Source organism: Larus michahellis, chromosome 6 (genome assembly GCF_964199755.1).
Source record: "Larus michahellis chromosome 6, bLarMic1.1, whole genome shotgun sequence".
Taxonomy (NCBI): domain Eukaryota; kingdom Metazoa; phylum Chordata; class Aves; order Charadriiformes; family Laridae; genus Larus; species Larus michahellis.
Window position 1 is genome coordinate 30,119,664 of NC_133901.1, and position 16,795 is coordinate 30,136,458.

The window sequence follows — 16,795 nt, forward strand, 5'->3', positions numbered from 1 at the left end:
CTGCCAGTGTGGACAACATAAATGTATTTAAAAGGCACTGTGCTGCCTTATAGGGGCTTTCTAGCCTGGCTCAGTGCTACCTAGGAGGTCTTGATACTCTTCTGTCAGCAGTGTCATTACTTATCATTGTACACCGTCTGCATTATGTTTTATATTAACCTGTGATATTGCTTTATCCATGTTATCTGACCCTCCCTTCCTCCTCCTTTTCTGAATAATTGAAAGTTGATTGAATTTTATACTATAGACTATGTTATCTTGCATAATATCTTAGAGCCTAATCATGAAATGGAAAAAATAATATTTATCATATTTTTATTTTCCTGTCCTTTTTGTGAGAAGTAGCACGTGCAGTATAGTTTCTTGGCAAGAGTCTTTTCCATTTTATATAACTTACTGTGTGTGCGGTACCTTATGTACATACTTCAGCCTACAAGTCTTCCATGTAAAAATGGAAAGCTGAAAGAAATGAAACTGAAGGAGATGATGTGTGCGAAGACCTTAAAGCCCTCTGAGTGCTTGCTGTCCGGTCTCTGGGCTGTGACAAAAATGTATTTCTTCAAACTTACAGAGGTAAGGAAATGAAAACTTGCCATGTCCTTCTCTCCTCTCTTAAGGAGAAAAAGTCTTCCTGGTCCAACACTTGCTCAGTCCTGTGTTCTGGAGTTGTCAGCTTGTATTGTGTCCTGTACTGAAGTGTATTTTTGAATACAGCTTACTGTGATGTGAGGAGAAGTTTTATAAGGACAGTAGCAAGCTTTTTAATTAAAAACAAGATTAAAATTATTATTAAGTGACTTGACTTTTAGATTCAGCATTCCAACTCGAGCCTGCAAAAGAAGGTCTTCAACTGAAGTTTAATGAGGCTTGAGTATAGCTTCAGGAAACGCTGTCACAGCACGTTGAAGAAGTAGCAGCCCTTTGCCACATTTATTCCTGTGTCTGTGCAGCAGTTCATCTCTCCTCTGCGCTGCAAACCAGACCACTAAGAACAAGTTGCTGTAAGTTATGAAGTGACAGCCAGGTTAGTTCTGCCCCTGTGAAGGTGAGAAGTTATACTCAAGTCTTGAGTGGTCAGTTGTCTCCAAGTATTCATGGTAAAGTGAAGAGATGTAAAAGAAAATGGGAAATTGTTTCCTGGCTGGGGAGGAGAGTTCATAAAAGGGAGGTATGTCTTTCCTGAATAATATGGGACAAGACCAACTCAGGCCTATGGGAAGCAAAAATGGTGGAAAGCACTGATGCTTTTGGTGTATGTCCATTTACTGGTATTCATTTTCCATGAATCCTGAGTGTGAGAACTGAGAAAAGCAGATGTCTTTAAAATAAAAACAGATGAGGAAGAAATACAGGAAGAAAGGCAAATTTCATGTTGTGTATGCTGGGATGGTGGGCCTGAATCAAAGCAGCAAATCTGAACTGTGTAATGATTCTAAGTAATGGTGTTGCAGGAAAAATTTAGAAATGAGCTTACTCTCTTGTTTTAGCTGAGACGGTTGCTTAATGCTAGAAGAAAATAGAATGCTTAAGTAATTAGGACTTTAATCTGATTCAGTTCCGAGTAATATCTGCTTAGAAGATCCTGATTAAAGATTTCCTTTCACAAGTTGTTTTCTTTCTTCTTCCCTGTTTTTTTCTAAAAGGCAAGACTTCAACTTGTTTGTCAATGTGCAGATAACAGCTACTTTAAGGAGACTGTGCTGCCAAAGGAAGTCACTGCCCTTATGCATCCGCTTGAGATACAGTTCATGAAAGTCCTCCCCAAGTTAGCTTCAGGCAAAATTTGCAAGAGTAGTTTAAACAAGTTTAAAAATTCATGTGAGCTAACTTGACTGTTTTTCTGCCTGGTGTGAATTGGGAAATGTTCACACAAGCGTTGCAGAATCAGTAGCTTACAGCAAAGGGCTGGTAAGGAGCATCCAAGAGGTGATAATTTTACATCAGTAGAGTTGGATACCAGAGGGTGTGTCTCCAAGGCTTTCAGGTATCATTTTAAACTGTCTTGGTTAAACTAGTATAAAAGGCTAGACATACAGGTTTCATATTATGATTTAACTTTTTTCTTTTTTCTTTTTTCTTTCTTTTTTAGATTAAAGTCATCAAGGAGTAGGTTTGGGTCAACCAAAATAGCCTCTTTTAAACCAGGGTTATCAATGAAGTGGTGTATGCTGCCTTACCAGTTTTGTAAGAGTAGTCCAAAGGCTGCTTTCCCTGGAGATAAATACTGTATGTATGTTTTGCACAAAAAAAGAGAGGGACCTGCAATGCAGCTGGCCTGTGGGGAACTGAACTTCCCCAATTTAACCGGACTTGGTGAGCTGGAGACTCTGGTTCATTTCCTCAGTGTTAGATCTCTTGCAACATTGCTTCTACAACTTTCACTTAGTTTAGTTTGTTTTGCTTTATGTTTTAGGGTGGTTTGAAAGGAGCATGATTATGCTGTTGGCTGGATGCCCAAGTTTAGTGAGGAAAGGGAATGAAATTGCTGGAAGAGTGGGAGGGGGCTGGGGGTTGGTGTGGTGGTTTCTACTAGAAGTAGAGCATATGTAAAGCTTCTTTAACCCTAAACCCCATAGGAAGGGGTTAGAATTAATCCTTACTTTCAAACACAGATAAACAATTGCACTTTGCATCAGCTCTGCTGTAGCAGTGCATGCAGTTTGTGTTCTGTCCGTAGTCTGTCCTGTTGTTTACTGACCAGTCATAAGGCCCAGCTGGTAGCTCATCTGACTTCCTTCATCATGCCTCCCTTTTAAAGCCACTGAATTCTGCTCCCTGCTCATCTGAAAACTGGTTGCATCTCATTCCCAAAGTGTTTGTTTTGCTCCACCATGTGCTATCCTTAAAATATCATGCTGTGTACACAGGTACATATCTGTAATGAGCAAAACTGGGGAATAAATCCCTGATCACATCCTTGTGTTTGCTACTCTGAAAAGAATTCTGTGTTTTATTAGAAGTGTATGTGTTAAGGAACCAAAAAAGTACCTTTTCATGGTTGTTATTATTAAACAACCCAGCTACTGTCAAAAGTCATGGTCCCTTTCTTCCCTACGCATGCAGCCGCACATTCTCATCCCCTCCCTTACATTGTTGTTAGAGATTACACAACTGCAGCATGAATCAGATCATGCCTCAGAAGGGCTGAAAACTGTTTGTGGCTTTGTTTTTTTGCAGGGTTTTTTTCTCAGTAATGAGACACAACTGGCTGTTTGGCTGCACAATCGGAAGTGCTGGTGCAAGGGAGGGGATGATAACACATGGCCAGTAAGGAATCATTCCCTTCACCGGTTTAGAGGTGGCTGACTGTGAAGCCAGGGTCTACGTTGAAAAATAAATAAATAAAACTTGACTACCAGTTTGATTCCTTTAGGCTACTGATTTTCCTGCTCAAGACCCAACTAGAAGAAAAGCAACTGGAGTCCATGGAATATTAGGAGTTCTCAGTTCCATGCAGGGAGTAGAGCTTGTCAGTCTTGCTTGTTTGCCAGTGACCACACACGAACAACTGCATAATGTAGTTCTATAGTTTCCACTGTTGGGTTTTTTTTATAATTTTTAATAAACAAGCAATATTATTCCTTGCAAAAGGAAAATGAAATTATTTCTCAGAGGAAATGGCATTGTATTCCAAGATGTTATTCTGATTGGAATGTTTATCCTCTTCTTGCAGCACTCATGCAGTCTGCTCCTGTGAGAAAATCATGCTTTTGTTGGGATGTGCTTTCTTGTCAGAGGATGAACAGCAGCTGACATAAAGTGCAGGACTGTAAAATATGTGTTTGTGTTTAGTTCAGTGTTTTTTATGGTGATACCTGTGAGGTTTTTGTTAATGTGAAAAAGAGAAAGCTAAACTACAGCAAATGTGCATTAAAATCATGCGTAGAGAAAAAAGGGAGGGAGAATGGGAGTTGGTGCTCAGAATCTTCTCTGTTTTGCTCTTTGATCCCAGGTATGACTGAGTTTTCTTATTTAGTATAATTAAAGTTATTGCAGATCTTTGTACATAAATTTTTCTAGTCTTAACAGAGAATGCTGAATATTGCAGAAACTAAGCTCAGTAAGAGAGCTGTACTTGATTCATTTCTTGGTTTTATGTGATGTGTTTTAATGGAGAAGATTTGAAGGGGCAACTTACTGCTAAAAAAAATGGTGTAGTTCAAGTAATTTGTAATCCAGATTCTGCAAAACTCCCTTATGTGACTGTTCTGAAGATGATCCTGAGTTAAAAACCAAAAAAAGCTAGCCAGGTTTCATTTGCTAATCTAAGTGTTGAAGGAAAACGTAAATGCTTTGGCCATAGTTCTCACTCAGTAAAATTGCTTCAAGCAAGGGATTTGTGAGAGTTCTTCATAGAAGTGAGGGGTTTTCTTGGTTTTTAAAACCTTTGGCAAGAAGCTTTGTTATTTGTATTGAATGTTGCAAAATAAAAGTATAGCCAGAGGAAATAGCATATGTGAAACTTTGATCCACGCATCTGAAACCTGACAGTGATTTGGTAATGATTTGAAACAGGTTTTATAAAGGTCAATGTTAAGCAGCTTTGGTTAAAAGCATGCTACAAACCTTATCTTTAGCACACAAGGCAGGAAATCTCGAGAGCTGTGTGAAGTGTAGTCTTTCAATTTGTTTTGCGTGTTACACAGTATATTCTCAGGTTGGCGAAGCAGGCTTTGGTGGTGACCATCTCTGCATTCCAGGCATAGCACCACCAAGTTGACATTTAGAAGAAACCACTAACCTTTGTATCGTTTTCTGTAACTGCAGAAATCATAGCCTCTTCATGTTGCAAAAAAACAGCAGATTGGAGATTCTTGATTACAAAATGTTAGTCCCTGGAAATGGTTAAAACAGTTTAATGCTGCTAGTATTGCTGCTAAGCAGGAATGTGATTGTACATATCAAGAATGGATCTACTGAGAACTGAAATGTGGTATCAAGGCCAGATCGTGTGTCTGAATCTAATTTTCCTTCATGAAATAATGGAAATTGAAACTAGAAATTGGGGGATGTATTTCATTACAGGGCTACAAAAATAAGGTATGTGAAAACAGTCTTCATTATCGCTGTTACTCGGGTATTCTCACTTGGGCAGTGGTGCTATCATGTCGGCATTGTGCGTTGCCTACGTAAAACAAAGACGGAACAGCCTGATTTTGGTTCAGTAAATGCCACCTTCTTTCACCTTAACTTAATAGGTCTGCAAGAAGTGTACCTTAGATACATGGGAGAATAGTTGGGAAAAGTTCAGGTTTGGCAGGACTGGCAGGTAGAAGGTGAGTCAGGAGATGACATTTCTGAGGCTTGTTTTAAATTAGGGTATGACAAAAGTGGTAGTGTTCTATCACTGCAGGCAGGAAGAGGTAGAATCACCCCTCCTGTGTCAGGAAATCCTCCAGGTGTGAAATGAAGCTCTAAGGATGACAACATTTTCAGTGCTTAGAAAGGAAAACAGTCCTGGGTACTGAGTACAGAGACCAAGAGCATCAGCATTGTATCGCAGAGGTATTCGTTTATGATGATTTCTAAGTTTCTTGTGGAAGAAAAGTCAGTACAATAATACCAGTAACTCATCTGCTTAGGGCTATGATTTCATTTTATTCGTTTTCTTTTAGTAGCTGTATGGGAATGTTTCATAAAATTAGCAGGATCACAAGCATTGATGGTGTCAGATTTTCATTTCAAGTTCTGAAATGTTTGGGAAGTGAAACAAATCAATTCATAAAACTGGGATCAGTATGCACGAATTTTTTTGGCTAATAGAATGAATGACAAACAAAAAGTGGAGTTAAGGTTTATATAACAATGTGCTTGAAATGCATTTGGAAATGTGAGTAATTGTTCTAATAGAGTTGATTCTAAATGTCATAATTGAGCAATCAAGTGGCACCAAGTTCCTCAAAAGATCTGTTTAGTGACGTTATCTGAACGATACCTGTAACCTAAGCAGTTAATTTCCAGGGAGCAGCCTGACTCTTCCGGAGCAAGAGTTGTTCAGGTGAGCTGCTTTCCATATCTGCGAGATTACATCAGCTACTTCAAGGATATTCTTCAGTGTTTTATGAGAAGCTGGTGATTGCGGTTTTGTTGTTATCATTGTGAAACTGTTGAGTTTGCTTCTGGTCTTTAAGTTGTATGTGTGAGGGGAAAAAAAAAAAAGTCTGTTTACACAGTTCCAGATTTTGAACTTATTTCTCCTTGAACAGCTGTACTTTGTCCTCTTACCGCACTTCATTCAGCCTTTTTCCTTCTGTCACTATACTGGCTGTCAGCCTCCTGGTCATTGATTAGCTTATCTAATTGTTGATGTGAAAATGTATTTTTGTCTGTAAGCTTCAAGCTAACGTATCCTAGATTTGTTTGGTGTAAAAGGAAAACTGTTGGTGTGCTTTTAAGTTACAAAGCCTAGTTTTAGGGAAAACAGAACATTTTCTTGCCCTTCAAATGAAGTCATCCTAGCTGAGGGCAGTGTGTAGCAGCCAGTGTCACCATCAGGATTCAAACCGATTCACACATACCGGTATTGTTGCATCACTGTGGCACATTCATGGCTGATGTCACACAGCTGCAACTGGATTGTTATAGAAGACATGATACATCATGGGTGGGAGCCCACAGTTTACAGCTGCTGACATAATGTCACAATCTCTCTTACATTAGCTTTTTGCCAGCGGGTGTTATGGTGGTTGCTGACTTTTGGTTTTGAACAGATGGCCAAAAATCAAGGCTTTGCTGGTTTACCTTTAAAAAATAAAAAATTAAATGTGTGTGGGAAACACATGCAGATCTCTGGTGACAAAAGACAGATTTTTATCAACAAAATTTTGTAGCACAGACCAGGCCCAGAACTGGCCCTCATTGTTGTAGTTAATTGGAATGAGAGCCAAAGCGTATTCCCATCGCAACAGGATTAGTGGGCTGATCACATTAGCATCTCGTGATGAATTGGAATTCACCACCACCCAGCCAGTTTGAGTGCTAGCAACAGTTGAGCTGCAGCTCCCTCTCTTCATGGTGTCTGTAGTGGGTTGAAGTACCCAGTACCTTAAACAGTGCATCTGTATGCATCAGTGATTTTCCTTTGGAGACAAAATGTGTGTTACAGCTTAACTTAAAGATGTGTGAACACAGCCCTGCTAATGTTTGATGTTAGAGGAACATTCTTCTCTGAACAGGAAGAGTTTACATTTCATGCCAAATGATGCAATTTTAAACATAGTGTATTCTCTAGTTGCATTTAACATTGGATTTGCTGGCTTTCTGAGTGGAATCCCAATTAAGATGGAAAAGGTCAGTGATCTGACTCCGCTCTGAGATTTCATTTTGTATTTGTACTGTTGGCTTTTTTATCTTTCACAAAGAGCTTAGTTCCAAAGAACGCTTCCCCTTTGCCAAAATTCCACATGATCTTGCCTTCAAGGAAACACATCCATTTTTAGCAGGCCAGAAGAACCTTTTTTAAAGCAGATTTCTGGTAACAGTAATTTTAACCCACGAAATGTTAATACTAGCAAGTGAATCCTAGTTCAAATTATAATAGACATATTTCAGTCATGCTTATTCATAGTGAAATTAAGCGTTTGTGCTTTTGGGGGGGGAATTAGTTGTTTTGCTCTTTGCATTTTATGGTATGTCAAGCAGCAAGGGTGTGTACATACATATTAAAGAAAATAATCTACATCACGCTGATTACTCTTTGGTTAATTTAACACTTAACAATTGCTTCTTAATTCATGATATGATATTTGTAAAAAAAAAAAGTATATATAAAAAAATTATCTCACAGCAACATTCTGTCATTTTTCTGAGAAATAGAGAGGAATCTTTGCAAAAATTTTAAGTTTGCACAATAATTTGTAATTTTAGGAAAAGCACCAGCTACTGCTGTACTGCAGGGTTACATATATGTAAATATATTACCAGTCACTGAAGTGCTTTTTTCTTTACTTCTCTCCTGTTTTTGTTAGAGCTGTTCCTTTCATTCAGATATTTTTAGGAGGAAGGTGGGGAAGAGGATGGAGTTGTTGAATTGTTTCATACAATGACTGCTGTACGCTCTGCCCGTTTCTGGTCCCATTTAAGGTCTGCTTTCTGGAGTGGGGGAGGGTTCCAGAGAAATTGACCAAAATCAAAAATACCACCAAATCTTAGGGATGCTGTGTTCTGGACTTTGGGAAATGTAAATATTTATTGGAGGTCTCCAGTGGGGCGAGGTGGGGGTTGCAAATAACCAAAAGTAGTTCTTCGTTTGCAGGTTCAATATTCACACTGTATTTTATCATAAATTTATTCTACCTAATTCTTGAAGTGTTCTTGTTTTACAGTATAGCTTAGTCTGTTTTTTTTCTAGCACTTGCCTTTTTTTATGGTCCTGGCAGACCCTCCCTCTTACCTCTCCATTCAAGCACTTGAAATCAGGGATGCGGTGTGTAAGGTAGCGTTCTCATGGCCATCGTGTGAGTAAAAATGCTGCAATCTTATTAACCAAACTTGTAATTGGTTAGACCCATTTTGAATGATTTAAGAGACTATACTGCAGCACGAAAATTCAGCTGAGATTTAATCTGCTTTCCACTGAATTTCTACTGCTAAACAGACATGCCAAGTTTTAAAAATCACTGTAGGTTGAGGGAAGTCCGGAAAAACTTAGTCATTGCTGCTAATCAGCTTTGGTGTCTCTCTTCTATCGCGCTATGAGTTCATTTGTTGTTTAAAAATATGTATTTTAATTTCTTCATACCTAATGTTATTTTGCAGGGAGTTATTTCTTTAGAAATACTAAATCATAGCTCAGAATATATGAAGTTATTTACTAGTAGTCCCATGCCTTATGGTCTGCACAATCTGTAAACACTAGGTTTTAAATGTTCCTTGGTAAGATAAAGTGAAACAAAAAGCAATTGAGAATTCTCATGTTTGTGGTTAAACCCTTTCCAAAACAGAGTTGAAACTTTTTCTTTGTGACTCTTCTTCCAGAAAATATGGCTCATTACTTGGGAAGCGTATTTCTTTGTTAAAATGGGTAGTATTAAAACAGAGGTTGCCAGCACAGCTGTGTGCGCTGAAGAAGTATCTTGTGAGGTAGGTGGTAGAATTCAGTTCCACCCTCCAGGGTCCCTAAGAAAAACACACTTTATAGGTGAACCAATGTTGTAATAATTCATTAAAATAAATAGGCGCTTAAACATATAGTCACTGTGGAAGCTAAGTATTTTTTTCTAAATTATTCTTGCTTGTTTCTTGTCAACTCTGAAAAAATTTGCATCCTTTTCCCTTTCTTATATGGTAATATACAAGTGTACTGTGAAACCTTATGGCAAGTTGTTTGTATCACAGATAATTTCAGTGATTACAAATACTATGATTGGGTGCAGTTATTACAAATTTTTCAGGATACCTAATTTTTATTTGTGTTGGGACAGTATGTTTGTTTGGCAATCACTCTTCTCCTGTTACGTTTTACAACAATGTTGGCACAAGAGAGATCCCATTGGGAATGTTGCAGTTTTGGACATCACATTGTTGCATAATTTTAACACTATTACTCTTTTTCAAATCTATTGCATCTATACAACATGGAGGAGAGGAGGATGGGAGTTTGCTGTCATTTTCACTAAAACATGAATGAGAATTAAATTATGGAAGTAAAGCAGAAGAAACCTAAGGACAGACCAGTGTATTACGAGAGACGGCTCGTGCAAAATAAGTGTCCACTGCATAAATTCATGTGAAAATGTATGCCGTGTCCCTGCAGGGTATACACAGATACTTTATTGACTCCTTTACTATCTACGCATTCTTAATCAAATTCTGATCAGTTTGATTCATTTGCTATTTCCATTTAGGCTGGAGTTCAGCGTGCACTTTTAATCAACAAAGGTAATCCCTGCCACCAGAACAAGGGACTCTGCTGCCTGCACCAGCATTTTTCCCTGGTGCTGGCATAGGGTTTATGGGGCTGTGTGGTGAGGTGATCAAAAAAACCTGTATTTAATTCTGACCAGAGTTTCCCACAAGCTCTAACAATATGAAGGGCCTGGGACAAGCAACAGAGGTAAGAAAATGTTGGGTTTGGCAGTAGCAGGAAGCAGGATCCATCATGGTGGTCTTTCTTTGCATTTGATGCATTTATCTGATGTTTTATCTGGATTAGTGTATGGTAAGATTAGGAAACTGTCTTTAGCAGTCTGTAAGTGCAGTTTTTTTTGCTCTTAGAAGAAAAGAAAAAAAAGGGGGGGAAAGGTTGTCTTTCTCAAGAAAAATAGAAAAGAGGGGCAAAGATCTCAAAGTGGTTTATGTCAAGAGGCAATTAAACAATTCTAGCAGACTTAATGGTGACAACTTCTATTATATTGTAGGTTTAGTTACCACTGTTAGAGGTGGTTGGAAACTTTAATTTAAAACTGTTGGGTTTTCAAAATCAAGTTCGGACAAGTTTAAGCTGAGGTGACGTTTGAGGCTGACACAAGCTGGGAAGAAGCACTTAGTGTGCAGGTTCGTTTGTTTGGTTTTTTTTTTTTTTAATATTGCTTGCTGAACAGACAAGGAGTTTTGTTACATTCCCTGTAATCTTGTTGTATTGGTGGTTTAGAAATTTCCATGATTTTCATGTTTTCTTATGTGTGCACCCTGCAATGTCTGCTGAACTTCGTATCCATCATAGCCTCTGCTATAGTTAGCTTCAGTCATACTTGTAGATTGGATAATGCGGTTCCTTACCACTTGTACATTAAAGTACATCTGGAGGGTTTTCTCTGCAAAGTTTTTCATAGTGCTTCTTTCTACTGAGATTTTTAGTTACTGGTTATTTAGCAGTAGTTAGCTCGTGGCTTGTTGTAAGCATTGAGGTAGACCTAGAGTCAGTTCCAGCTGTACCAAGAGTGACCACTTTTCCTTGGGCAACCTAGTGCAGCATATGTTGGAAGAGTGGTAGGCATGATATCTCTGGTGAAAGCTTTTTACTCTGGAAAAGATTCCCTTTAAAAAAAGGAAAAATGGCAAGAGACACAAGACCTATCTGCGTAGGCAGTCCTTAAAAAGTCATCTGTATTGGATGGCTCCTTCATGGAATAAAAGTACAGAAATTACTATGTCAATTTATTGTATTCGTTTTGAGGTGGGAGCTTTTATCCTCTTATGTTGATGAGGAGAAATTTAAATTCAAAACAAATAGAGAAAATAACAATTAAATTTGCAATTTTTTTTTTAATCCTTCATGACACCAATTCAGGTTAGATGGGTTTTTACAATGAAAGTCTGCCCTCCCTTAAAAATGCAAAGATGAAGCATCAGTTTATTAAACAGGCAGTATCTCTATAGGAATTCCCTGCTGACGCAAGTTGCTCTTGATATGAGCGTAACTCCTGTCAAAATTAAGAGCTGGGTGTGTTAGGAAGTGGGAGCTGTTAATGTGCATTTGTGAGAACTGTCCTTTGGCATTTATAAGCAAAAGCTTTCCTTGACCTTTAAAGAAAAAAGAACCCTTTGCGTTATTTATCACAATGCAGCTTTTACTCTTGAAGGAGGGTAGTACCGATGGATATTTTATACATACGGACTCATAACTGGAGCTGGCTAAGGGAAAATATTGATTCCTCAAATACAAACATTTGTTAGTAGTTTTGGTTAAACTTCTGTCTCTTGCTAAGCAAGGAATGTAGCAGTAAACCTTACTGCTAGCAGCAAGCAGAGCATTTCTCTGCAGCTGGGAAGACCTGTTATTGAAAATCCTTCCATTGCCTGGTTGAGATTACAGGCTTGAACGGGTATCTGAAGGAGGGAATGCTTTGGCTAGAATATAGAAGGTTCATCTAAGGTGTGCGCCTCATGTTTCCCCTGTTGGAACTGTTACCTATAAATACGCATGTAGCTATATAAAGTAGATATTTTGGACCAGAAATTTGAAGCTGAGATTTCCATGTAGCAGAGAGTACCTCAGCAAGGGGCTGACAGAAAAGTACTTTCTGATTCTTTTCATTAGAGCACTGAGTACCCCATGCCAACTCCATAATCTAAAGACAGTCCTGGAACATCTTAAACCGCTTCCTCTAAGCATAAGGCAGTTTGGGATATGAACGCATGAATGTTGCATCTAGCGCTCTCTTTCTCACTGTGGCTATAAGATTTTAAAAGATGTTGATTTATTTTGTGTGTGAAGTGAGAGTCACTTCATAATATTGAAAATTTTGCAGGCATTACAGCGAAACTGATTCCTGTCCAACTGTTCCCGCTGTGTGGTGGTGAATATACAGACAATACTTATCCTCATGAAGTTTTAAGATAGCTTTACTGAATGCTTCTTTTTTCCCTCCCTTCAGATTTGTCACGGAACAGACTGTCAGAGCTTCCAGCAGAAGCATGTCACTTTGTCTCCCTTGAGAGTCTTAATTTGTACCAGAACTGCATTCGATACATCCCAGAGGCTGTTTTGAACTTACAGTCTTTAACATTTCTAAATATAAGGTAATGACTGTCTTAGAAATTTTACTTTAGCATCAGTAGTCTAGGTTTATAAATTTTGACGCATCCATAAGTAATGATAACATGGTGTGTAATCATCACATTCTTAGATTGTATGTCATTGAATCAAAGCAAACTCAACCAGTCTTGCCCAATTAGGGGCAAGGGTACGTGAGGATTAAGCAGCCACTTGTAGAAGAGGACCATGAAGAAGAAAGCTAATTCCAGCTTAATGGACTCACAAAATTAATTCCAGTAGTTTTCCTGTGAAATACAGGCATGCAGACTGAAAAGAGAAGATGGAGCTTTTGGATAGTCTTTACAGTTCATCTCTCAGGAGCTGAATAAGGCTTATGAAATTTCCCTTTACCTTCACTGTACTAGTGGCTTTTAAAGATCTTTCTCAAGCATTAACTCTTCTCTGCCAGCATTAAAAGCTAATTGCTGCAACTTGGCCTGTTGATGAAATTCAACTGTGTACAGCATCCTCCATTTGTAGAAGGTCTTTTAAAGGTGTGGAAAGTTCCTCGTCACAAATTGGCAGTGATATTAATCAAGAAGAACTTCAGGCTATCTCCTTGTGGTGTTATACGTTTGCCAATTTAATATGCTTATGTTTCTTTATTTTCTTTTTTTATTGATGGTGAGAATTGTAGGAATAGGATGTGAAGCAGTTATGGGTTTCCTATTGCTATGACTTCTAGTAGATGCAGTCCAGTTATTATCCTTTTAAAAGATACTGTTAGTTCTACTGTACTTTTTTTTTTTTTTTCCTTTAATAGTAGGGAAATCTGGGTTTCAAGCATGAAATAATACAGCAGCATATTTTGGTAAATGTCAACACCTGATCAAAGGCTTAATTAAGATCCTAATAACTTTCTAATCATCCAGTTACTGCTCCTTGCTTTGTTTTATTTTTAAAGGGAATCTTTCTCTCTTACAATCCATTTTCATCCTGACAGAATCTCATCTGAGGTTACAGTCCAGTCGTATGATGTCATATTTGCTTTAATAGTAGTTTGTTATGAAATATCCAAGACTGTATTTTGGAATAGTGAAATCCATCACACCAAGTTTCTTGACCCACGTGACTTGCTGAATACTTAAAGTATATTTCTCATTGAATAAATCATGACTTTCTCTGTGGCATTTTGTGTGTGCTGGCCAGCAATACCACCTATCTGAAAGGCTTTTGCACTCTGTTCAAACCTACTCGTTTGTGACAGAGGATCACCACTTATCAGAAGCACCTGAAAGGACATGAAAATATTATATTCCCCAAAACTGAGTTTGAAAAGCAGCCAGTCAGGCTTGGTACGTAATATTCAGAGTTTGTTCACACATAACTAGATAAAGCAAGTAATGAAGAAAGACTTCATGGAACTACCTTCACAGTATTATATAAAAATTGAGTTGATCATCTAAATGGAGTGTGCTTTTTGTATGTCTTTCATTGCATAAAGATGTGAGGTGATTTCTCATTCGAGTTCTGATGATTTTGTTTTCTTTCTGTCCAAAAAGTCGAAACCAGCTTTCAACATTGCCAGTACACCTCTGTAGTCTACCACTAAAGGTTTTGATAGCAAGTAACAATAAGTTGGTTTCAATACCTGAAGAAATTGGGCAGCTCAGACAGCTGACAGAGCTTGTGAGTATACAGTTATTTTTTTAACTATTGCTATTCAGTCTATAATTTTTAATGGATGTGTTTAATAGGTTCAGAGGTGCTTCAGAAGGAATAACAATTTTTTAAGCTGATCAAAATAATGCAGTAATTAGGATGCTATCTGGGCATGTGCTAGATCGACATCCTGTTTCTCATTCTGCCGACAACTTTGTGATTGTAGACCAGTCAGTTGTATGCAATGGCAAGTTATTTAAATCTGCTCTTAGCCTAAGGAAGATTTCTGTCTGCCATAGTATGTTCAATAATGTTTTGACATTTTACAGAGGTGTTGGAAAAGAGTTTGAAATAGTTGAATGAAAAAAATTTTAAAAAAAATTAAAAAAAAAAAAATATGTGAGGGGAAGATAACCTTGCACTGGAGAGCAAATGATCTATGTCAGTTTAACTAAGAGTCTTCCCTATTTTTGAAAGGAAGGCTGGATGGAATTAGAGCTCTTAGTGCATTTCTTCCTGGCAAAAAGCTTTTATGTAGCAAGTTGTGCAGTCTCAAATGATATGGAATAACTTGAATGAGATTAACTTGAAATAAACTTCTACATTTGAATGCTTAATCTTTTAAAGCTTTTATTTCCCCATGCATTTTAAAATGAGAATAATGCTTCACATCATCAGTGAGATTTAATGAATATAAGCATCTGAGGTGTTATGTAAATAGTTGTCCTTTTCTTTCAGTCCTAAATAAAGTGATACAAATTTTAGTTACCAGAGGCTTACCAGTCAGTGGTAACTCATTCTTTACTCTTGCTTTGTAGGATGTGAGCTGTAATGAAATACAGACAATACCTCCACAGATTGGCAATTTGGAATCCTTGCGGGACCTAAATGTCAGAAGAAATAATTTGGTGCGTTTACCTGAAGGTGAGATAAAGGCTGTCAGTTATAACAGCAGAAACTTCAAGCGCTTCTTTATTTTTAATGCCTTTCTCTTCCCCTGAGAGCTAGAAGCAGTGTACTTCATTATTTTGTAGAACACGTATTTTTATACTCTTGCCTTTTTATACTATTTTAATCTGCTGAATTGTATGTGTATTTTCTATCTCCAGAGCTTGCTGAGTTGCCTTTGATTCGATTAGATTTCTCCTGCAATAAAATAACAACGATACCAGTTTGTTATAGAAACCTCAGACATCTGCAGACCATCATGTTAGAGAACAACCCTCTCCAGTCACCCCCTGCACAGGTAAACTGCAGCGAGGAATTCAGATGATTAGTTCAACTAAAAAGGGCAGAACGAAGTTAGAAGCTGAAGGATTATATTCCAGACTTTATTTAAGAACAAGAGGACTTTAAATAAATTATATTATCTAAACGTGTTAAACATACAGCACAGCTTGAAAAATCCCTTCTTCACTTGCGTTCCTGCGTTAGTAGTGTCATCTATGGGATATTACTACGAATTCCACTGTTAGCATTGTTATTAGTGTTAGCTGAACATTTCTTCTTTCAGTGGATGAGAGAGGAAGTTCTATTAAGCAATTTTGTGCCACTCAAATGTCGAAATTTTGACTGAGGCCTCAGTGCTGCTGTGTGCTGGTTCCCTTTGCAGCGGAGTGCTCAAATTGGCCTGTGAGCTAGAAACTGCAATATGGATAGTAACTAATTTGATTTTTAATGTGGGTATATAAGCCCTTAATATTACAGGTTCCACTGTGAGCTGCTGCTTCTGAGTCAAGAGTGGTACTTGCTAAGACCTGTAGTTTCAATAGGGTTTTGCCTCCCTTTTGAAAGCAAAGACAGCTGTTACTTGCTTCATTCACTTTAAATTTGAGCTTGCTTTGGCAGTCTGCCACTGCCATTCAAAGCTGGGCATGGGTGGGATGCATCTGTTCTGATGCCAAGGGTATAAATTCTACTACTTGTAAATGCTCATGTCTTGTTTGCATGATGAAATTTCAGCATCCAGCTGACAAAGTTGCGTGCAGACCAGATGTACTTGGAGGCCAGCTTCCATTTGTCTATCACAGGCATCCCATGATGCCCCACCGTAGCTGTTTCTCTAACATGTAATGAGATTAGAAGAAGTATTGGTTGATACAAATGTGCTCATTCATTACTCTCAACTACAGGTTAAATGTCTGTAGAGTACTTTCAGATGTATTGTCAAATTATACTTATGTAATTTTTTATTTTTTTTTTAAAGATATGTATAAAAGGAAAAATTCATATATTTAAATACCTGAACATAGAAGCATGCAAGATAGCTCCAGACTTGCCTGATTATGATAGGAGACCTATGGGATTTGGATCTTGGTAAGTTTGGCACAATTCAAGGTCCTGGTTTTGATGACATTCAGGAAAATTTAGTCAGTCTGAGTTTGTTAAAAAATAGATTCCAGGATTGTTCTTTGGTAAGTGCATTGATGGAGGTGGCTTTGAAGAATACCATTTCTGTTACCTCATGCATTCTAACAAGGTACTACTATATAAGAAGTGAGGACCAGTTCAGAAGAAAACCTGGGCAATATCATATGAAAGGCAATGTTAGAGTTGATACAGAATAAGAAGAGAATGGTGGTATCTTCATAGTAAGGAGGTGTGCTCTTGTGTTGTTAACGTGTATTCAGTTTATAAAATCTTAATATATTCCACATACTTACTGAAATATTATCCCTGCTGTGATTTTTAAACTTTTGTACAGAATTTTATAAC

At 37.8% G+C, this 16,795-nt stretch overlaps 1 protein-coding gene across 26 annotated transcripts in view; it reads left to right on the top strand.

Moving 5' to 3' along the window:
- LRCH3 (leucine rich repeats and calponin homology domain containing 3) overlaps nucleotides 1-16,795 on the top strand; it is a 70,249-nt gene that overhangs the window by 16,491 nt on the left and 36,963 nt on the right. For all 26 annotated transcript variants that reach the window (XR_012587785.1, XM_074593369.1, XM_074593350.1 and 23 more), the window contains exons 2-6: nucleotides 12,318-12,462; nucleotides 13,981-14,107; nucleotides 14,899-15,004; nucleotides 15,190-15,326; nucleotides 16,287-16,396. Coding sequence is in view for 25 of the 26 variants with exons in the window: in XM_074593369.1 (XP_074449470.1) it covers nucleotides 12,318-12,462; nucleotides 13,981-14,107; nucleotides 14,899-15,004; nucleotides 15,190-15,326; nucleotides 16,287-16,396 (625 nt within the window). In the remaining variant the exon portion in view is untranslated. The remainder of the gene's footprint in view (nucleotides 1-12,317; nucleotides 12,463-13,980; nucleotides 14,108-14,898; nucleotides 15,005-15,189; nucleotides 15,327-16,286; nucleotides 16,397-16,795) is intronic.